Source organism: Cataglyphis hispanica, chromosome 19 (genome assembly GCF_021464435.1).
Source record: "Cataglyphis hispanica isolate Lineage 1 chromosome 19, ULB_Chis1_1.0, whole genome shotgun sequence".
Classification (NCBI taxonomy): domain Eukaryota; kingdom Metazoa; phylum Arthropoda; class Insecta; order Hymenoptera; family Formicidae; genus Cataglyphis; species Cataglyphis hispanica.
In genome coordinates this window covers 3047562-3071577 of record NC_065972.1, presented here as the reverse complement: position 1 = coordinate 3071577, position 24016 = coordinate 3047562, and the positions used below count along the sequence as shown (strand labels likewise).

Sequence of the window (24016 nt, the reverse complement as noted above, 5' to 3'; positions counted from 1 at the left end):
GACTTGGAGAAACAAAGATATTTTTTTCGTCTCGTAAACGAAAAAGTTATACAAGATTATCATTTATTTTCTTCAAATATTCATAATGCTTTTCAAATTAGAATTCCATTTTGAAAATTATATTATAATTTATTGCAAAAAATACATCTCAATTTATAATAATAATTCTCCTAATACTCGAAAAAATTTTAAGTAATAAACGAATCGATCAATTACATTGGACTTAATCTTTCGAAAAATGCTTGAAAATATAATCAATAAAGGAAATTCGCTCACTATTTCTAGTTAAATTGAGTTAAAAAATTGTAATTAATTCTTTCTTTCGCTTTTGACATTTCAACATTTTCGTCGAGAAACGGAAATGGATCTCGAAATTAACCCGGGAATTCCGCGCCATTCGCGCGGAATAGCTGGCGGCGGGATTTTAACTTTGTCAAGTATCACTTACATATGACAGTTGTGTGTCGCAGCCGCGCGCGCGACGTAATCTAATCGCGCCAGTTCAGAACGAGAGATACAATCCGGCGGGCAGCCACCGGTGTAGAGGGGGAAGTGGACCGAACGGTGGGGGCAACGTGACGTATCTGGTGGGGAGAGAGAGACGATCTGACGCAGAATCATGTGTTGTGTGTGTGTGTGTGTGTGTTGTGTATGCTATGTTTAGTGATGGTGTGGTGGTGGTGGTGGTGGTGGTGGTGGTGGTGGTGGTGGTGTAGTGGTGGTGGTGATGGTGGTGGTGGTGGTGAGCGTGGGTAAGGGATATGAGGGAGGTTGCCGCATAAACTGTGAGTATAAACCAGGCGTAAACTGGCCTCTCTTTCTGCCTACCTCACCTTCCCCTTTTCCCCTCTTAAGCTGATACGAGTTCGCGTGAACGAGCCCACTATCGTGTCTGAGGCGACACAGATACAGGCCGGCGCGCGGGAGAAAGAGTGAGAGAGAGAGAGAGAGAGAAAGAGAGAGAGAGAGAGACAACCCCGACCAGTCACAGTCTTCTCTGCATCGCGTAACCAGACGACATTGGGGCCGAGACGGCGGCACGGCAGTCGCCGTCAGAGTTTCGCGCGGTGCGCGCAGTTGTCAGTCCGACTTGGTAGGGAGCGGACGTGTACGTCGTCCTTTGCCTTCTCGCACTTACGTTCAAGAGAGCCGATACATTACACGTATATATATATATGTATATATATATATATATATGTGCTGTATAAACGCGACGCGCGTCGATACCTGCAGCGAGATAAGAAGCGCGAACGGAGAGAGAGGTCAAGTTCATCTCTTCATTCAGGTTGATTTTTTTGGGAGAAGAGGAAAATAGCCATTGGTTTCCACTGGGAGATTTATTATCCGTTCGGAGTGTAATTACTATAATTTCTTCGAGTGTCGGTGATACGTATCGTCTCGCCGTAGTAAAGTTGTTGAGATTCGTGTTAGGAGGACGTGACTGTTGTGTGACAGTCGACGTGGGACGTTGGACGAGAACGGGGATATAACCGCGTGCCGTACCCGTTTCTCATTTCTCGTTCACGTAGTGGACGGCGTGTGGAGTCACGGAAAAACTGTCCATGTATATATTTGACTGATCGTGCGAAAGTCGAGGGTATCAATAGAATCGACAAAGTGGATCGCTGTTCCATCGTGAACTACAAATCGACAGAACCTTTCAAAATTGGTGAGTACGACATCGCTTCGATCCTCTAGGATAATGATTTCACAAAATTGCGACATTAATCGCGTAAATTTGATTGACGTAAAAAATGTTTAAAGAGAGAACGAGCATGTAGTGAGTATCTAAAACTTTCGTTACATTTACAAGGTGATAATATTTCAAAAACATTGGTACAAATGTCGATTCTTAAAACTTTTTTAAAGTTGTTCTCTAAAAATTAAACTGTAACAACGCATCACTTATTTTTCGAGAGAGATAAACGGGATATATAAGAATCACTTGGAGATTTAATGGTGTTCCATCGCATTTGTTCCACGACGCGATTTCATGTCAGATGCATCCTAGAACACGTGTTCACCACCGACAGGTGAAACGCGAGAACGGCGCGTGCGAAACTCGCGAGTCACGTTTTGACAGATCTCGCGCCAAGATCTCCATTAGTATGAGATTTCCTCCTTGAAAATCAACGTGTCTCGTCCATTATCGAAAAGATGAAATAATTTATCTAATGACCAAATATTACGGAAAATAAATATTTTAAAGATTGATAAGAAAAATTGACAGAAGGCTGATCGTGCATTTGTTCTTTCGTCATAATTTTGTTGTGTTATTTCTGAAACTGCTGAATAATTGGCGATCTAGGAAGCTTATTCTCGAATGACGCAATATCGCCAGCGACATTCACGAACGTGATCATCATGCACCGGTGTGCATCCATTGTGTCCGGTCGTGGTGCATATCTTATCAGCTGACTGTCGACTCACGGTTGAATCATGGACTCTCGAATAACGAAGGTAGTAGATAAAGTCTCCGGATTTCAAGAAATGCAATTAATACGCAGTAGCCGATAATGTTACACTTACGAGGATAAAATGCTTTCTCGCGTGCATGCGTTAGCGGTTTCTCGGGTGTTTTACACAAATTTTTGAAAGAGCAAGAGAGAGAGAGATTCGAAGGGACATTTTCTGCGTATCATGCAAAAGACGTAAAATGCATACAATGTTCTGCCTTCGCAACGCGTTTGCGAAATGCATCACGATCAAGGATCAAGGTCGGACTTTATTTTTATCCTTTCAGTTCTCCGTCGAGCTGCTGCTCGCGCGAAAAAAAATCGATACTCTCGATGGGTTTTTTATTCCAGGAAAACTACAATCGATTGTAATTTAAAATTAATCCGGCAAGTATTTTGATTTTGAAACACGTTTAAAATTAAAATGGTAATGACATTTTTTTATTCTTTGTTGTTCCTTTGTGATAAGAAATGATTCACCGAAATCGAAATTTTGATTCTCTCGCGAAAATTCTAATATATATATTTTGTTCTCTCTCTCTCTCTTTTCTCCTCCTCTCGTATCGAGTTCGCGAGCTCTCTCCTTTCTCATCGATCTCCTTTACTGTGTGCCACTACGGTTCTATCAAAAAGTGGGCCACGGTCCAATTTACAAAACTCTCTCGACTTGGTGGTAAATCATTCGTGCAATAAACTTCACGAATTTCGATCGAAAGTCGCACACAGTCGTACATTTGCAAAATTGTTTAGCATTAGATATAGAACTGTGGTAAATCTTCCAAGTCGGTCAAGTCGCGGATCGAGAAATCGAGAAAAAAATCGGACAAAAATTGTACGTTGAGTAACATCATTGTAATCGTGATAACATCATTGAACTGCTCTAGACTAATAATTAAATAGATAACTAAGTTATATAGTTGTCGATAACGTATCAGAGACTAAAGTATCTTTGTTGGACCTCTTCACTGATAATGGAGATTGCGATAAATAAATAACTCAATAGAGAGATGACGGTATATATTTATTTAACAATACATAAAGAGAAAATATTTCCCGGCACTTGAATTGATCTAAAGCTTCTCGGTTATAAACTATCAATTGTAATAATCGTATAAAAAATTTCTGTGAAGGAACAATTATCTTTCAAGATCAATTTAGATCTATTATTTCCCGGTAGAGTGTAGTCATACACATACACACATGCACACACACACACACGCACGCACGCATGCACGCACGCACGTCAGAGAATGGATTAGTGATATCTGCGTTGCGCGGAAATGCATATCGTCGCAGGTGTTAACTTGCAAGTGCAGCTACCATTAGTTACAGTTCTCTCACGTATGCGTATATACGTGCGTATGTGTTGCGTGTATCCAACCGGATATATCGGCGATATCAAATGTATCGTCTCGGATATTATAGATTACACGGCGCATCATCGGCCATTTATTGATCACTATATCATCAGAGACAAAGAGAGAGAGAGAGAGAGAGACAATGGATTAATAATACGCCTTATATCTGTCCCGTGCGCAGCTCTATCTTTTATTTAAACGATATCGATGATTCTTGTCACGTGGTAGGATTGCATTCTGTTCGCGGACAATGAAATTGTCAAACTTTTCTAGCGAACGGTGTTAAAATTTTTATTTAGAAAGAAAATTGTGGAATGATTCAATTTCTCAATAATTAGAGGAATATCTCACGGATATATCGGCATCGCAATCATCTCGCGATTTATATCGATCATATTAGCAAACATCAGAGCTCCGTTGTTCGTTGAACGGTGACCTTTTCCCGTACGTATTATGCAACGAAGGTGAACGGTCTAACATAACAACCTGCACGTGTGCAGTCACGTGGCGGACGAGACGGTCGCAACACAACACAAGGCGAAGCCGCCGCGCGAATTGCGCGAGCGTTCGAGCGCTATGTGCTAACAGTTGCATCACACATACACACACTCACACACACACACACACACACTCCTACACACACACATTGCACATATGCATATAACGCGTTATTTCTTAAACGACTTTCACACTGCCAGCCGGATCGTCAAGAATCTTATTATGACTCAACAGTCTCGAAGTTTGCGTAATTAAATAAATCGTATACGATTTTTATTATAGAGTTTTAAAATAAATTTCAAAGTCAACAAATGGTACTTTGAAACTTTATATATTTGTTATTTAGAAATATAAGATATATATATATATATATATATATATATATATATAATATATATGTGTAAATTTAAAATGTTTTTTTTTCTTTTTTTTTGTACGATTTTATATATGGTTTTTACTAGATACATAATAATTATGCTATATTTCAAAAATCATAATTTTTGGAATATTAATAAATAATAAATTTTTGGATAATTAATAAATAATGGTGAATAAATCTTTCTAGAGTTCGCGGAAAAAAGGGAGGGGGAACGTCAATCATGTTACGATGTTGTCGCGTGCATTATGTAACGAGGATAAATGCTTTTGCGTAAAGGCCTCGCTCGTTATCCGCTCGTGTCACGTGTCAACGGGGAAGGCCGGCGAAGCGCGTCGTAAGAATCTCACGTGGATTGAGATCTCGTCGAAACGTGCGACGATTAAAAGGCGCCCACTACTCATAAACAAGTCGTGAATAATATTGGGCTCAGAAAGATGACGCGCGAAAAATCAACGTGATTTTTCTCACAGAAATAGAGAGAGAGAGAGAGAGAGAGAGAGAGAAGAAGAAGAAAGAGAAAACAAAGTTTATGTTCTGGAATAATTATATTTGCCGACTAACTCCAAATACATTATAGTAATTTTTAAGAGAGAGAAAAAAAGAGAGTACGTCAGTCTCTAAAATTAAAATTTTCCTTTATCATTGACGAGACAGAGAAAGTGCCAAACTTCCGAAACCAATGTCAATTGAGATTTGTAAGCGCACGATAATTATCAGCGATCCCGGGGCTTTGCGTGCTTCCGGGATCTAAAATATCTCATATAATTTTCTCGATCTCGCGTTTGACGCTTCTCCCCTCACCGCTTCTTCAAGTCGTATCAAGCCGTGCCGCGTGACGCACGATTATGTAACGGCAAAGCGTGGCTCTGTAACGCGACTATGATATGACTATACCGGGTGTCTCCAATCGATCGCCTTTTTTTTCGCACATCGACAGAATTCCCCCAACACATCATTCATATGAATATTCTCGTCGCCTTAAATCGTTCTTAGATCTCTAGCCGAGATTAAATGAAGATTCGGAATTTAATCTGTTTTTTTAATCAAACGTTTAAAATTTTCTTTTTCCTTTGTTATCAAGTCTCTCTTATCACGGATCGATTGCATAATAGGAGTGTTGGCTAGGAGTAAGGACGAAATCAGAGACCGGTCCGAGATGATGCCCCTCGGCATCGCCGATAACGGTATCAGTGGTCGGTCGGCTATCGGTCGATCGGTATCTGCCGTCGTGCGTGTAGGTGTGCACGTGTACGCGTGTATTACATGAGCACTGACCGCAATCGTGACACGCACAACCGAGAGCGGTATCGGATGGCCGGTTAGGCCCTGGCATTGTGCACATGCCTTTATGTGCGCGCGAGTTCGTCGTACCCAGACTATTTTCGGGCGTTCGCGCGCGCATCCTCTATTCAGCGGTTTTTCTGAAACGCACATTCCTCGAGTAATAATAATATCTGGCTGACGCGATGGCTCTCCAACATTGTCTTACGTCATATGTACGTTGGATATATTTATTATGTCGATTTGATTAAAATCCGCGTTTGCTACAATTTTCTCACTCTTGTGAATTGGAAATTTACTTTATTACGGACTCGTAGAGTTCTGTAAAATTATTTAGCCCCCATAAAGTGCGTCGATTTTTTTTTTCTTCTAAATGTAATACTTTTATTCTCTCCTTTATTTCTTCTATCTCTTTCTGGCGAGATTTTCCGGAAACGATCCCACACGAGAAATAAAATAAATAAATTTCCGGGAAGATTGAGCTGTGCGCGGGTGAGGATATGTCGCGTATGCATATTATAGGCTATTTCCTCGAACGAGTGTATCAGGACAGAAAAAAAAACAAACGTTGGCATCAGGTCAACGGATGACTTAATCGCGACACGGCATGATATCATGGCAATTTTAATTGATCTAGCGGCATAGCATGCCACTAATTATTTGTATTTCAAACTACGATGACACTTTCGTAAACGTGTTTATGAAATTGTAATAAAATAAATATGTCAAAAATTTTTTTTCTGTACATTATGAGTATTTTGTAGACTATTTTTATAAAAAAATGCCATATATATATATATATATATATATATATATATATAATATACAGTCACATATTTTTAATCGCAATATTATGTGCGAGAAGCTTGCTTCGGTAAAATGAATTTTTCACGAGTCATTAAACAGCTGCGCGGAAAACAAAAAAATAAGGACGCGTCATCTTCCACGGATGCAGCACGTTGTTAATCTTGAAGAATTTTTCCCCAAGTTCCGCACGAGAGACGCATCCGTACACATGCAATCAGTCACGTGCGGCTTTGCCTCCATTGCGTAATATGCGGTGTCAAAACACACAAGCACACATACTATTCATCGATACAACCCGCTCTATCTCTTTTCTGTTCTTTTTTTTCCTTCTATTCTCGCAATAATAGGTGACACCGAAGATAAGATTTCTTCGAAAATGTTGATTAAAATATGAGAGCGGATGCCATACGCGGAAAGATGCGCATTCGGAAGAAGAACCCGCGCAGTTGGCCGCAATCTTTTTCCCGCTACGTTGTTTATCGCACGGACAACAACAACAATGTTAATAGGGCGTAATTCCGAATTGAGTCATCGAGTCGAAATTGAAATATGTAATTTCCCGTGACAAGTTTTTCGATATTTCGAAACGAATATCTATCTCTCTCATCTCCGAATTTGGCAAAAGTCACATTTTAAAGATCATAATATATATTGATATTTAGTTTGATATTTCGAAAGATTTTGATGCGCGCATCTAAAAGTTACGCGACACATTTCAGTGAGCTCATCATTAAATATGCATGTATCATATGTGTATGTATAATAATATACATATATATCGAGCCAAGTTATCGCGCGTGCTTGTATTCGTATCTTCTACATCGCATACAATAATTTAAAAAAAACGCATTGTATAATAGATATATAGTATATATATATATATATATATATATATATATGTGTATGTATATATAGTAAACGAATTATGCAACCTGCGTCATAACGTTTTAGCGGAAAATCCGTGAGTGCATCTATTTACGCGCAACCGACACGGTGATTCGGCGAAATGAGAATTGCGGGAAAATCGAGCCGTTTACGTGAATCAATTTCATTTATTTTTCCCGATGATGCTTCAGCCGCGTAAGAACACCCGCGAAATCATTCCAATGAGGCGCGTCACTGTATATTTCACGCGTATTAGAGATATCCTCCTTCGTGAAACGCGGACGAAAAAAGCTACAATAGGATTATATAGTCAAATGATAGGCTAATAATACGGAAGCGTTAACGATTGATGGAATTGCGTAATGTTCTTATTTCGTCTCACGCGGAATAAGCACGCTTATTTCCGTAGAAGGCACGTTTATCGGCTAATGGGGAAATGACAGAATAATGCCGTACGTTGACGTCATAAGAACCTGTTTTAAGGATTGTTTTAATCTCGATTTCATCGTAGTACGTTTCTTCGTTACGTACTTTTTTGCCCATCTACGCGCGATGAAATCAATTTCTTTTTTATAAAATCCGAATTTGAACAATCTCCAATTTTCGCGATGAAAAATATCGGGGAGATTCTATTTATAATTTTACGTTGAAACATTTGAAGAGTATATCTAAACATATATACACATGTAATGTGTCAGGATACACATAAAATTATAAATTTTTGTTTTGAATTTTTTGTCACAAATTATAGATTTATTGTCTCAAGTGCCGTGAAATATGATGGATTATGATAACAGCAACACACACACACACACACACATAGATAAGATAAATATCACATATTTACGCAAACCGCAGACTCTGTTTATCCGAATCGAGTCACTTCCGTCGACGCGTGTGATGTAATAATCACGCGCGCAATCAACCGCTGCAATCTGCATGCAAATTAAACGGCAGAAAGGAACCTTGAAACGAAAGAAAAAAAATCTCTTAAATTCCCGGCTGATCGAATCTTGGCCGGATCGTTCGTTCGTGCAAAATTTGCGGATTATTTGCGTATACACGAGCGAGAAAACGGAACGTGAGATTCTCCTCCTTCCCTTCTACCATTCCGACTCTGGATGTAACACGTGGCGTACGTCACGCGGCGCGGCGCGGTGTTTCCGCATGCGTCACGAACGCGTGCGACTTGAAACACGACCTATCGCGACCGAGTCCGATCTTAGCCAGTTGTTTGCGCGATTTGCGTCGAAATTAAATTAGCCAACGATGATGTGTATGTGTGTGTGTGTGTGTGTCCGCCGTTGATCAACAATTTTGTTTACGTGCTTAATTAATCGTCGTTGCAAATAAAGCGGCGGATACGATGAGCGAGCGGAATTTCCTTTTGTCGCGCGAATCATTTTCTTTCCTCAGTGCGTACGCGATTTTAGAGACACGCGACAACAATAAGCGTGAATCGCGTTCTCATATAGACGCATTCGGGCGCTTCGAGAAGATTTACGAGTCCACCGAAATAATTCCGAGCTAATTTGAAAACGCAGAGGTGTTTCGGCAGGTCGGCGGTCCCCTCATCGTAGGCGAAAGTGGCGAGTTTTGGAGCGCGTCCATCGAGATTTCGCGAAATGTTGCGATTTCAACGTACATCGCAACATTGCACAAACTTCGTTGGATCTTTCATTTTTCTACGTATATATAATTCTATGTATATGTAATTTGGGTGCGTATAAAACACGTACAATATAGATCTCTCTCACACACGTACACACGCGTATTCCTACGTAACAAAATAATTATCAAATTTTATTCTGCGTTTTCTTTTCAAATGGCACGTATTTTGATGTCATTTGATGTCTATTTTTTATTCGAATAAGAGTCTCGTATAGATGACTTCCGGGCGACGCGGAAAAATCGACGGATCAGATTCCGAGCTTTCAGTAACGTGAGTCACGCAAAATCGTCGTACATGTAATTGAGCGAGCGACTGGAATTTCAGAAGATTGCTCAATGATTGGACAACGTTTCGTGTCCAGATAATTCATTGTTCGTATCACCAGTTGATATGTATCTACATATATTGAGGAAACCAACTGATTTTCGGATTCCATCGTAATATAGGCCGGTTTATACTTTTCAATCCTTCAACCCTCAAGATTTTGCGAGCGCAAATCTGTACATCCTTTGAAAATTTATGACAATCAAAAATTATAATTGTTGAACAGTTTATTTTATGAGATATTAATTAATCTAAAAATTCTGACCTGCTGTATCTTTAAATATTTTATTTCTCTATTAAAGCGAGAGACGATTATGATTATTAATACTATTCTTTCCGGTAAGAATAAAGTACGACGAGAGAGCCACGGAAAAAAATAAATGATTCACATTCCTGAAAAACAACAAAGTTGCGTAATCAGATTAAATAACGAGCGAGATAGCGTCATTCGGTGTACGAGTCGTCCGATTTCCATATCAGGGATCCTAGAAATTTTTATCTTGCCCTCTTCTTCGAATTTTCAAATTTTCGTTTTAACATATAATTTACAATCGAGGAAACTCGTGTCAGTAAACTCATCGACATCCGATATTCAGTGGTGTTGAATTTGTTTATTCGTAAAGTTCGAAGAAGAACACACACTCGCTCTTTCTCTCTTTTCCTTCCTTCCTTCCCCCTTTCTTTCTCTTTCTTTTCCCGGAGCATTATTGTTATTCATCAACGATCGCGTAATGCACGTGTTCCGCGAAAACGCATGCGGCTTACATAATGGACGCAGCTGCATTCTAATGCGCTTCGGGACGTCTTATCACTTCGTATGTCACTTCTTTAGAATCTGAAGTTGCATAATTATGAGATGAGATAGACCAGTTTATTACTAGAATCTTTTTTTTCATGCTACATGCTTATGATGTAATAACAATATGCTTGTATAAAAGAAAGTGCATAATAAAAGTAGCTGTATAAAAAAATAATATGAAATATATAATAAAAATAATATAATGTGTAAATGTAAAAAACTTTTTAAAAATATATTGTCCATTGTGGTGCAAATAAAGAAGCAAATGTAAAAAATTTTTGGTGTGCATAGAAAATATAGAAAATATATATATATATATATATATATATATATATATATATATATATATAACTGAATACGTTTTATATTTTTTTGTAGATGGTCATAAAATTTGAAACTATGTATGATAGCCATCGAAACGTGTGCGTTTTTTTTACGCGAATTCCAGTGCGATTATCGCGATGATAATGATATTGTTAGCATAGAGCTATGATTAAAATATTCTAGAACATGAGAAATGCGTAATGAAATTTATCTAATCTAAAAGTAAATTCTTTATATATAGATCATACGTAATGTAAATCAACAGCCGGATGTGGCTTGCGATTAACTCGTGGTATTCTCCGTGATTTTTTAATTACCGATCTGAAAGAAAAAAATAAAAAAATGAGAGAGAGAGAGAGACAAACAAACATTATATTCATGCATCTTGGGATCATAATTAATACATGAATATTAATGCAACATTGGTGCAACAAGTACTAAAGGCCAGATAAATACGTATTTCCCGAGTGTCACTCGACATCCACGTGGAGTGGTTCGGCGAACGCACGTGCGCGGTTGCGTAACACGCAGTTCGCGAAGTAAAGCTTGTATACACATGTATGCGAGCACAAAGGCAATGCCGGAGTATTTTTATTCGCGAGTTAAAAATAAATCCCGCGAGGAAACGCTTTTCCTCGTGCGCGCCGATAATCGTGGACGAGAAGACAAACTAATTATACGAATTTATGTCACGCATTTATCGCCAACGATATTTCTATCAACCAGTGAGAGAATCTTAGCTTGAAAAGTCGCCAGTAATTAAGGATCTATCGCTACCTTTGGTCCATTAGAAATCTCTAATTTTTTAGTAAGTTGCCTCGAATCAAGGAGGACCGGATTTCGTAAAGCACCGCTTTAAAATTCGCAAAACGACATTTGTTTTTTTTTTCTTCTAAATCGAAAGATGAACGAAGCGAATGTTGGCTCAACCAAGTTCATTGACACCTTCGACCTTGCGAGCGCGACCTTACCCAAGGCTATTTCGCGATTTTGGGCGAGAGAAGCGTCCGCGCGGGCATGCCTCCCGATTTCTCGGGATTCTTTATCTTTAGCTGTGCGAGAGCACATCTAGTCCCCGACTACACCTATATTCATCTCGTTAAGATGTTGATCGCCGAAATACGCGCGCGATGTTATCGATACCGGGACCTGGCCACATAAAATCATTTATTGTTGACGGAATGATAAAAACTTTCTACATTTAATTGAATATATTTTCAAAAATTATCTTAAATTATCATTTAAAAATAAAGATAAATATTATATGTTACGGAACCTCCTAGGAAACTTATAATCTTTAATAAAAATATTGATGTAAACGACAATTTTTTTCTCTCTTTCTCAGGCGTGTATGACTACACCTTCTCGTTATTGTCATTAATAAACGCGCAATGCAAGTCAAAAATTTTATCAAAATAAGATATTTTTTTTAGCTATTCAACTAATTAAAGTCTTCTGTCATTCCAGATGTACTAAGAAGACAAATTATGGTGGCAGAATTTGTCGCCCGTCAGAGTGGATCGCCCATTAATGGTGAGACCGCGTGCCTGAATAGCAATATACCGGCTACGCACACAATGGCACACGGCGGCGGTCATGGCGCGCCCCATAGTGGGCCCCACGATGCCCATGGACCTCTCACGGTGCCCCTGACGCATCCTGGTCATCACGGCGGGCCGCCGGTCGCGATCCAGCAGCATCAACATCAACCGCAGCAGCAACCGCCGCCGCCACCGCCGCCGCAACAGCAGCAGCAACCGCCGCATCATCACCATCACCACCAGGCCCAACAGTCGCAGCAGCAGCAGCAACAGCAGCATCATCATCACGACCCGCAGGTAACGACGCATCACGACAATTACTCGTCCAATTTTGACATCCGCAAGGAGCTGTTCTCACAGCGCAAGCAAAGAGAGTTCATTCCCGACAACAAGAAGGATGACAGCTACTGGGATCGTCGCAGACGCAACAACGAAGCGGCCAAGCGGTCGCGTGAGAAGCGTCGTTTCAACGACATGGTGCTGGAGCAGCGGGTGATGGAGCTGAGCAAGGAGAACCATATCCTCAAGGCGCAACTCGAGGCGATACGCGACAAGTTTGGCATCTGCGGCGAGTCTGTCATCAGTACCGAGCATGTGTTGGCCGCGCTGCCAACGGAACCACCCATCAGCGTAAAGCGGGCGAAACTTCCGGCGTCAGCGGCGCTCCTGTACGCTCGCACGCCCAGCCCGGTGCATACATCGGTGATCCATCAGCCGGTGAGTGGCGCCCGTTCGCCCAGATCGCCCGCCTCACAGCTTTACGTGCCTGAGACGACCGCATATCCCGAGACCGAGAGCTTTCAATACCCGTACTCGCATCCAGCGATGCACCACTTGGATACCACGAGCGCGCTCAATCTATCGTCTCGTGGTCGTCGGGCACAATCGCCATATGAACTCTCGTCGGGTAGCGGTGATGAGGCCGGCGGTCCCCAGATAGTCGTCGGCTCTCAAAACAATCCGGCCGCCAACAACAGTCTGCCACATAAGCTCAGGCACAAGTCGCGCATCGGCGACAAGGATGCCGCAAGCGCGCTTTTGGCGCTCCAAGGTATCAAGCAGGAACCTGGACCGCGGGCATCGCCGCCCTGGGATAACGAAGGCTCGAGCGACGAGCGCGACTCTGGCATTTCATTGGGCGCCGAATGGACTGGCCCGACCGTCACCGCTGTCTCGGAGAGCGACCGGGAAGTAAAGATGAAGTTGGACCGTTTGGCGTCTGAGGTCGCGTCCCTGCAGTCGATATTTCGCCTTGGAAAACCGGTCTCGGCAGCGGCAGTAGCGGCAGCGGCGGCCGCCGCAGCGGACGGCTTGGTAACCGGACACTCTGCCGCCGCAGTCAGCGGGCCGTGAAAGACACGCGGCCCGCTCTTCTTTCGCGCAGGGATAGCGCGAGAATCCTCCTTTTCCCCTTGGCCGGGATTCTTCAAAATTGAGCGTGAAGAAATCTACGTGGAAATGTCGTCGTGACGACACGTAAGAAAAGACGGACCGTCACGGAGGCTGATGTCGTGCCGAGCTGGGAATATCGTCGATTGATTGGAAAGAGACTTTTTAACATTTATTTAAACACGATTGTAAGGAATTCTTGCGTTTGTGGATGGCAACGAAAGCAGATAGATAGAAATCGCGATTAATCTTCGAACAATCGATGACAATATTCGAGACAAAATTTGTCTTCTAAAACTCAATTCTTTTATGCAGTGATCACTCTCATCTCTATTTTGATATATATTAATTTCATCCGATGCGTATTAATAAAATATTGGTAGATAAAAATTGATGATTCCTTAATCATATGTAAGTATGCCAATATCACAAGATGAAAAAAAATTTCGCCAAGTTTTATCGAGATGAGACAAGATATAAATCGTAGATAATTTGCAATTCCCGAATACTATCAGTCTGCTTGAGACATCCTGAACTGATAATCAGAAGTCTCGCCTGTGAAATTTTAATCCCTCAACCTGTAGATCGTATTTTCCTCTTCGATGAAAAAAAAAAAAATATATATATAAGTTATTACGATACAGGAAAGACATTTAGTCGTGTTCGTTTAGAATTTCCGATCGATCTACCGGTAGAAGGACTTACAGGCATTCTTCGCTCTTGATCCTGAAACGAAGCGGAGTTAGGAATTAAGAATTGATGCGATACCTATAGTGTTGTAAGGTTGTTACGTTATAAAAGTCCCGTAAACTAATATCGTTCTTATATATTATCATTAACTAGACTTTTCTCGATTCGAGCAGTCAGTTGTATCAAACTAAGTATAATCGGTGAATTCTGGCGGATACCACCGCCATTCAAACGAAGCACTATCTAACATGTGAGTTACTCACCGATTCGCGCAACCGGCTATCTCACTACCATTGGATATTCATAATACAATTTATTCCAGAGTATGGGATTATTTCTTCCTCTTCTTTTTCGTTAAACATCTGCATCGTCATATTGTCATCACTATTTTATTCATATGTCAAGCGATGAGCAACGATGACTTTGCATAGTGGAGCTTTAAGGCTAGATTTTTCAATATATTGGAATTATTTATTTATTGCTAAAAAAACTTTGTTCACTGTTAATCGTCAACATTAATCCTATATTATATATATATATATATATATATATATATATATATATATATATATATCTGTATGATTTATCTTGAAAATGTTTGGAAATTTTATAAGCAATATTTACGTAGATTATTTAGAGATTTAAAATATTTATTTCAATTTCGTCTTCTATTTCTTTTCGCTTCTCGAAAACTAAAATTTTAACAAAGCTTCACTAGTCTTGGAATTTGTTCTCTTTCGAATCACGTAAATACTTGATGCGAAGGAGGAAGAATGACGAGGTTGCGTTTCTTTAACAGTCGCGCCGAATTTTCATCGACGTTTTCTCACGATTATATATGTTGCCTCTTATTTTTTATACTTTTGTTATCGAATCACTACGGTATCAACATAGCGTGTCTGTATATATGTATATGTAAAGAAAAGGAAAAGTGTATCTATGTTACAAACGGAGACGAGAAACGCCAATATTGATGTATAATAGAAATGCAGAAAATTCTCTCGAAAGATGGAATTTTATGCATATTGAAGTATTAAGCGAGCCTATAAGTGTATGTAACATAGGATATATTTGCAAGAGTGCGTGCGTGCGTGTGCATGTGTGTTACACGCACGAATATATACATATATATATATATATATATATTTTTTTTTTCAGATTGATGTATTTTTCGATATCGTCATTGAAACTAGTTATAACGCGTATACAGTGCTTAATTGTGTCGTCGCCGATTCGGAAAGATACTCGATACAAGATAACAGATTCGAATAGCGGGAATCGTGTGAATCGTCGAAATCACAACTAGAAGTGTGATCTTTCCCAAAAGCGACGAAGTGACAAATGAAATGATATGTCTTGTCTCGACGACGATAAAGCGAGTAATCGGCAGACAAGTCGACGACGCGATCGTGGAGAAGGAATTGGCGAACTAGTATCCAACTCGATCAACTGTTTATTTTTACCACATGTGATAAAGTATGTGTAAAGCGATAAAGGCGCGAATCGACGTTAATTCGGGAATAACCGTAATACATATATACATACATACATTTTATATATATATATATTGAGAAGAGGCATCTCTATTTATTGTATATTAATCATCTATGTTATGGCGGAGCGAACGACGACGAGGAAATTGGACGAGCGATTATTAAGAGCCACACAAAAGTAGAAACGTTTCACTACGCCGTAAGATTGTTTATTGTATTGCGATATCGCTCGCGAATAGTTCTCGTTTATATTCCTCTCACTCCCGTATCTTTTACATTACTTCCTTTAGCGTAAACGTTTTTATATTTTATACGATATGTTTGTGTGTAAAACTCCGCGATCGGTGTCAAGAATATGACAGTTTTCCCGCGGAAAATCTAATTGTCTAATTGTCAACTTTCAATTTTTTTGGGCTTAAAAGTGTACACACAAAAGTGCATAAATAATGTTAAATATTAAATAATCAATAAATGTTCCGAATCATCGTCGCCGAGCTCCAATGTTAGAAGAAAAAAAAAAGGACGAAATTTGTCAACAACATATTGTATCTCACAGTCGCGTCACTCGCTAAAATACCGAGAGTGCCTGTAACAACCGAATCATGTGCATTTTTTGCCGTGACTTATTACTAATTGCTAATTTGTTGGGATTAAAAATTTTGACAGCGAGAAAAGAAAGTATTGTAAACGTGTTGTCTTCTATCGTTAATTAACGAGCGTCCACAATTTTTCGCAATCAGGACGAAATCTCGACATGATTTCAGATTTAATTCTTCATGCACATAAGCGCGCGCGCACACATACACACACCGATTATTCGCGCACGTTTGCCTCGCTCGCGCCTCAAATGATTACGACGAGAGCCGATATATTATTATTACAAATTGTACATACATCGCACCTTTTTGCCAAAAAGCAGTTACGAGGATCGCTGGAACATCGGCCGGAGAAGGAATGACATTTTCATCTTCCCACCCATTTTCCCTTTTCTTTCACTTCCTTCTCTTCCTTTCCATTGTATTCCGTTGAAATCGTTTGCGCGCGTTTCGATTACAGTTCCTATGCACTATATTAACGATAAAACAAAGGCGAGGATCGTTAACCCGTCGTCAATTTATGATAAAAAACTGTAATTCCAACCAATCTGATAAGTTTGGTTCTCCTTTCTCCGGCTGTTCGGAGATGTAAGTATTTAGATTTTAAGGGACATATCCGCAGCGCGTGTAGTGTACTTGTATATGAATACCGATAAATAAATATTTTCAATGTTTTTGACAAAATCCCTTTTCTTTGTAATTTCTAAACATCGTTTCCTTTTCTCTAGCAATTCGATAAAAAAATGCAAGATAGAAAGAGATAAATATTTTCTGCGCTCTTAACAAATCGTGTATTTTGAATTACAATCTAAAAAAAGAACACAAATGAATACTCGCTAAGAGTAGACATCGAAAATATATACCAATAATCTGTATAATATCACGCATGATTATACAAAGAACAGGCAAAAATATATACATCTGTCTCCGTACAAATTTGCATCTTAAACAAGTTGATTTGTAAAAAATAATTTCTATTTGTCGTGATATAAAAAATTAAAATTGCTTCGTACGCAATTGTCTTAAAAATATCTCTATTGCGTTAAAAAGCTAGAAGCGTCAAAAATTGAAAAGTCGATAATTCGAAGAGAAACCGACGTTATTCTATAGCTAAAAATTTATACGGCCTTTTCACAAGAGTAATCAAGATCATTATAAAACTACCAAATGATAATTTCTACACATAGTTTATCCATTATAAACAATTCAAATAGAGTTCCGAACAAACGGAATAATGCTGTCCTAAACCTTAAAGTTAGAAAGAGATTACTTTCGTTTCTTACATTTTGTTCTGCCACGGCGTCTGCGCGAAGAATTCGGACGAGTGTCGGATTTTTTCGACGATCTGAAAATAAATGTATCAAAATTTCAAAAACGCGCATTGACAAATTAATTCAATAAATTAGCTTAAAAGGGCTATATTTTATATGAATTAATTTTGTGAAAATTCGATTAAACATTAATAAACAAGACGCGAAAAATTTACCTGTGAACCCTGTTGACTGAAACGGAAGTGTGTTTTTTCAATGTCAAATGTTGTTGGACCAATTCTGCTAGCTTTCCCTGCTGAGCGAGCATCGAGAGAAACGTGCAAATAAATTCGTCGTAATTATGCGTCCTCCGACAATCATCGATCTGAAAAATTCGCATAATTTCTATATCATCATCCCTAAATCGTTATCCAAACATTTTATAAGCATAAATTACGATATCGAATTAATAATTTATCATGAAAAATAGCAAATATTTCGTAACTTGTGAGACGTGCGAACCTTATATTTGTTTCTTTTATCATTCTCATCCTTCAGGCTAGTTTCGCACACGCTGATCTCGTGCTCCAAATTTTTTAATAGAGCCAAAAGATCCTTGGGCGCAAATGTATGCGGCTCGAATAATTCCGGATACTTAGAGCAGAGTTTAGGATCGATCTTTTCAACCTTTTTCTCCTCCGTAACCGTGTCGCCGTTGCTGGTTTTCACTCTCGCGTGAGGTATCCGAACTTCCCCCGATAGACAGACCTTCTTGTGCAGGTGGCCGCTGTCGGAAACCAATCTCTTTCCGTTTATATTAATATTTCCCAGAGAACGACCTATGCGTTTAAATTTTAATATTAAATGAAACAATAAATTTTATTAAACTGTGCAATAAATCTGATACTTACTTAGACCCGCTTCATTCTTCTCGTCACCGGCAACTCTGATCACTACAAATTTTTTGAAATCCTTCGTCGATGTCGGGCTGCTCTGACCGGAATTCCAGCCCCAAGCTAAGAGATATCAAGATATTCTAAATTCTTCTTTTTCTGGTGGTCCAAAACTTCCAAAGAGATATTGTGCAAACAATCTCAAAATACTTGCTCTTATTATGCGTGTAAAGCATTTCCAAAATTCTGTATGACCACTAAGAAATTAGCAAGGAGCGGTGTTAACAGAAGGGGTCAAGTAACTGTACATAAAAGGTGCGAAACAAAGTGTCTTCCGGGACAGAGTGTTATGTGTGCGTGCGAAAAGTACATAATGTCCATAAGGCAGACGCATGAATTGCGCTCTGCAGCAGATTAGGTTGCGCGACAACGAAATGCGGCTCGTATCGTTCTTTTTCACGTGCAGTTCGGTCTTTCTGGCAAGTTCGTCGCGATGCCCGGAATCCAAGAAGCCGCATCTCACGAGTTGTACAATTTTCTACAATTGTGTGAATTTACCTGACGGCGGTTACGTGTGGATACCGTCGAAATGTACCGAAGGCTTGGTAAGACGTTAACGAGCGAATAAACACGTTAGAGACCTCTCGACATTTCAGGAATTGTAATAGTGCCGCTAACACTAATATCTAAAATATGATTACAGGTATTTCAACCATATTTACGGATGTGTGTGGTACCTGGTGATACCTGGACGTGCGATTGGACGCTTTCAACCGAGCATACTTTCGTGACGAGCAAATACGAGACACCCGCCGAACTTGTCGGATATCCAACGGATACAAGCTCATTAGGGTACACGCAGGATCCTTTCTCCAATGTAATCGACTCATCCTATGTGATCGATAATTTCTCTGAGCCGACGACCGAGGCAGTAACCGTGTATCCTTTGATCGAGTATGAAGAATCGGACGTAACGACGCGCGACAATGAAGGTGTGAGAAATGTGTCGTATCATAAGGAAGAGAATTATTTGTACGAATATTATATGAATAAGCAAGTACCGTTGTCTCTAATGGAAGAGTATAAAAATATTATAGATAGTCATTACAAATGTCTAAATGAATTGATTAATCGGTTGCACAATTACAAGAAGCTATCTGCGATATCGAGTTCTCTGTCGATACCTATTAGAGATATTACGACTGAAAAACCGCCTAAAACTATCGCCATATTTGCGTCTCACAAACGAAAACATAATATAACGCTAAATTATTTCGTGCAAAGCTATACCGAAGGAAACATAAAATTACATGATGATAAGCCAACCGAAATGAAAGAAGACAAGGGACCTCAAATAAATGATAGTACGTCAACTCTAAATAATGTTGTTTCGACAGAGAACACTTTGCAGTTGCTAATCGATAGTTTGGATTATGACAATAACATAATAAGGATTAGTGATAATCTAGGAAACAAACAGTACCTGACAATCGATGAGTACAAGACCATCGCTTCTCGATTAACATCACGATTCATTACCGTCGTATCCTGTACGAAGAACGTTCGTCTGCCGAACAGAACCGATTGTAACAGGTATTACACGTGCGATCCGAAAACGGCTTCCGTAGTGGAGTTCTCCTGTCCATTACACACAGCTTTTAACGCGAACTCGCGAATCTGCGATATCGAGAGCTCAAAAACGTGCGGAAATAAACTTCCGGTAAATGAGATATACGTTGAACATCGTGAACAAACAACAACGGATTTTGGCGAAAAATTGACAAAAGAGGAGAAATTGTGTCAGGAGCTCGGTAAAATAAAGGATCCCACTTCTGATTCTCATTATTACATCTGTTATAGCATATCGGGGTCCGAAGACATCAAATCGATTCGAATGAGTTGTCCGAATTCTTTGATATTTTGTCAAGACAAGAGAGTATGCACTACTAGACGATTGTGCGATATATCGCGATGATGATGAATTGCATGAAAAGCGTGCACATTTCTTTTCCTTTCCTGTTTACCTTGAGTGGGCGAATTGAAGGCGGATCCTATTTCTGACGACGTGTCCGTACTCGACGAACTGTGAGCCGGAGAGGTTTGAATTCGCAGCGGCGTGGCATAATCCAGAGCGCACATCACTACTTTCTCCATTCCGCTAAAATCAGGTGTAAACCAACATTACATAAGCATATATTCCGTTTTAAAAACCGTTTTTACAACACAGAAATAAATTATTCATGATTATGAAACACATCGCACTTTATCATAATAAAGAAAATAAAAATTAGATTTACCTAGATTCGGTTTTACCAGATGTAATGCCGGAAATTGATTCATCCATAACTACCACAGATTCATTATTCCTTTCAACATTGATAGTGGGGATCGAGGATTCTTCAATCTCCGTCTTGGTAGGCAATCCATTTTCATCCTCAGTCTTATGCCTTTGCTCACTGTGCTTCTCTTTGTCAGAATCGTGCGAGCTTTTTTCGACATTACTCCCATCTTGATGACTTAATTTAACCAACTGTTGCAAAGCCTCAAGGACTATTTGTCGGTTGGTTTTAAGCATTGTTAATTTGTGCGAGATAGCGAGACGTCTGTCCGGCACGACGGCCATAAGATTGAATCTGATGTCTTGCAACTGTTCGCCTGTGGCCATACCTAAACGATCGGTTATGACGCGTCTAAATTGCTCTGTCCATTCCTCATGCTCTTTCCATGGTCCGTGATCCATGGGATAGGGTTTCAAACCATCCAGTTCGAAAAGTCTACCGTTTATCGGTACATAACTCACAAAGTGAAAAGCCTCGCCAGTGAAGCGGCCTGTAGAGACACCAGTGTTTTTGTCTTGTCGCCTCTTGGCTTGGGGCATAGCATGCGAATTGTGTGCACAGGCTAGCTCTGGTGTATTACCAATTGCCCAGCCCTTGTTTTCTGGACACATACCAGAGGTATGCATCTTTAATCTAGATAGGGTTGTACCCAGATGAATATTTGGACAATTCAATAGAACCGAAAGCAGCGCATGAGTTGCACAGCTGTTGGGAACAACCTGTTGTAAAATAATTATGAAAAAATATACATAAAGATTATACAAATAAAAGAGATATAGAGATTTGACATGTTAGGAACACCACTGTATGCTAGACCTGCTGCGCAAAGAAGATATTATTGACAATTTCTTCATCTTTGACAAAACTCTCGTCCTGCTCCACGACCTTCCGTCTTGATCGCCGTTCTTCGATCCAACGAAAAAGAAAAATAAAACCGTAGACCGGACCTTCGAGAGATTTTTGCAGATCGTAGATCTCCTCCACTTGAACGCCCTTCACCCCAAAGTCTTCCAAGAGTAACGTAAATAAACCTTCAATATATGCAAAAAAAATTTACAATTTCCAAGTGTGACAAATTTATAACGCAAATATGCACTTCTTAAAAACTAGGAAAGAAATGACACAAAAAATGATACATTTTATTGACAGATATATTTCTCATCATTTTTCATCAACATACCCGGGTCACTTTCCAATTCTAGCCAACCCTCCGTTAATCGATTAATGTCAACGGGCATTTTTTAACATTAAATCATCGGACGCGAGAGACGGCAGAAATATTTTTCCAGTGTAGACTCATCGAACTTTGACAGAAAGAACCGCCATATTGCACCAAACTGCACCAAAACATATGTCACATGACATAAGTCACGTGGTAGAGCGCCGAGAAGATGTCGCGTTTCTAAATGGCGAACAAGCATCGATTGATTAACCAAGAGAAAGAAATCTTTTATTTGTCTCGATGTTTTCAGCATTTGTCCAATCAACAAACGTAGTCAGAAAATGAATCACATTAAAAAAATCGAATAAAAAAGAAAACAATATGCTTTATAAACGTGTGTCACTTCAATCACGTATGACGCTATTCATAAAACATGAGTTTTATAACCATGACGTCATTCGTACAAATTGTTTTCATAAAAAAATATATTTATATAATTTTGATTTATTTATATATATATATATATATATATATATATATATATATATATATATATATATACATATATATATGTTCAATATGTTCATAGAATGTCAGTATACAAGTGTTTTCTCTAAGAGTTCATCATCCTTTCATTTTATTCTGCTTTTATTTTAACATTAAAATTATATTAATTTTATTGAAATCTTATTAAAATTTTATTAAAATCTTATATTCTATCTCTTTCTTTTCCTCTCTTTTTCTGATTACACACGTGTATACAAACACATGCATACATGACATTTAAGCATGTGAATGTTGTAAAAATGATAATCTTATAGTTTATGCATGTTAATTCTTTGGGGCTAAGCATTGATTGATCACATCAAGTAACATAGAATTTTCTAAAGCTGCAGCCACTCTTTCCTTATCCGCGAGTTGTTTGTTCACTGCTTCTTCCGAAACATGAGTACCAGGGGAAATCTCCACACTGACTTTAAACCTAGCAGGTAGAGCACGCAGCAATTGTACACGGATAGATAATCCAATTAAAGTAGCCATGCTGCAATGAGGTATTGTGGGTGTAAATTTTACATCCACTTTGTTTCCTTTATCATCCACCTATAAAGTTGAATCTTTAGCAACTTCAAATTGTAATAAAGCAATATCTGGAATGTTACTGTTTAGAAATATATATATATGTATGTATGTATATATGTATGTTACCTCGATGAGGCTCTGTTCTACTACATTTAGTTCTTCCAGAGTCAAAGGATGTTCTGGATCATTAATGTTTCTGATGATATCTGCAAATCATTAATCAGTAATCAATATAAGATTCTATTCTATTTAGAAAATGCACATATAATTTATAGCTATATTGTACCAAGTATGTGTATTGTTAAATAATATGTAAATTAACAAAGACAATTATTCCTTATTCCTTATTCAATGTCAAATGGCAAATATCAAATATATATATATATATATATATATATATATATATATATATATATATATATATGTATATATAGATTTATACATTAAATGTATAAAATAATGCACACGTTTGAAAATCACATAATTGAAAACAAGAGTCGATTATTGATAATATTTTGAAGCTATATATACCGAAAATCTCTCTTGCATCAAATCCATCTGCAACGTCTTCATCTTGCTCTTCGGCTGTGATTTCTCTGTCATTCAATCTTTTGTATAGCTTTGGATTGATATTTTCCAAATTCTCATTCATTGTGGGCCATTGAGAAAACGTTCCTCGCAAGTTCGGTAGTGGAGTAATTCAGTGCAATACAAGCAATAGTAATTTTATCAAGAATTTCGGAACGGCACATGCACATGCGCAAAGAGACAAAGAGAGAAAATCTATTCTGTTTTCTATT

At 38.9% G+C, this 24016-nt stretch overlaps 4 protein-coding genes across 7 annotated transcripts in view; 2 read left to right on the top strand and 2 right to left on the bottom strand.

The window, feature by feature from the left end:
- The window catches only part of LOC126856550 (MIP18 family protein galla-2), a 62308-nt gene extending 38299 nt beyond the window's left edge, over positions 1 to 24009 (bottom strand). The window contains exons 1-3 of one of the 3 annotated variants that reach the window (XR_007688370.1): positions 23748 to 24009; positions 23343 to 23422; positions 22889 to 23237 (exon numbers count right to left, since the gene is read on the bottom strand). Coding sequence is in view for 1 of the 3 variants with exons in the window: in XM_050605143.1 (XP_050461100.1) it covers positions 22968 to 23237; positions 23343 to 23422; positions 23748 to 23868 (471 nt within the window). In the remaining 2 variants the exon portion in view is untranslated. Of the gene's footprint in view, positions 1 to 22782; positions 23238 to 23342; positions 23423 to 23747 lie in introns of those variants that run through there. The other 2 variants (XR_007688371.1, XM_050605143.1) reach the window with 2 other exon arrangements.
- Positions 645 to 17176, top strand: LOC126856541 (uncharacterized). Of its 2 annotated transcripts, none has more exons than XM_050605127.1 (3): positions 645 to 1669; positions 12251 to 12621; positions 12685 to 17176. In XM_050605127.1, exons 2-3 carry the CDS (start codon positions 12271 to 12273, stop codon positions 13675 to 13677), a joined length of 1344 nt encoding a protein of 447 aa, XP_050461084.1. In that variant the 5' UTR covers positions 645 to 1669; positions 12251 to 12270; the 3' UTR covers positions 13678 to 17176. The 2 variants fall into 2 exon arrangements, with proteins under 2 accessions (XP_050461084.1, XP_050461083.1); XM_050605126.1 differs by having other exon boundaries at positions 649 to 1108; positions 1286 to 1669; positions 12251 to 17176.
- On the bottom strand, positions 16813 to 22629 carry LOC126856539 (ubiquitin carboxyl-terminal hydrolase calypso). The gene is made up of 9 exons (XM_050605124.1): positions 22155 to 22629; positions 21791 to 22005; positions 20933 to 21693; positions 20660 to 20793; positions 18654 to 18758; positions 18265 to 18581; positions 17979 to 18127; positions 17776 to 17837; positions 16813 to 17300 (listed from the first exon to the last, which is right to left on the bottom strand). The coding sequence occupies exons 1-9, from the start codon at positions 22210 to 22212 to the stop codon at positions 17272 to 17274; spliced, it is 1830 nt and encodes a 609-aa protein (XP_050461081.1). The 5' UTR covers positions 22213 to 22629; the 3' UTR covers positions 16813 to 17271.
- Positions 18903 to 20666, top strand: LOC126856540 (uncharacterized). Its single transcript, XM_050605125.1, has 2 exons — positions 18903 to 19240; positions 19339 to 20666. The coding sequence occupies exons 1-2, from the start codon at positions 19028 to 19030 to the stop codon at positions 20608 to 20610; spliced, it is 1485 nt and encodes a 494-aa protein (XP_050461082.1). The 5' UTR covers positions 18903 to 19027; the 3' UTR covers positions 20611 to 20666.
- Positions 24010 to 24016: the final 7 nt, after the last annotated feature.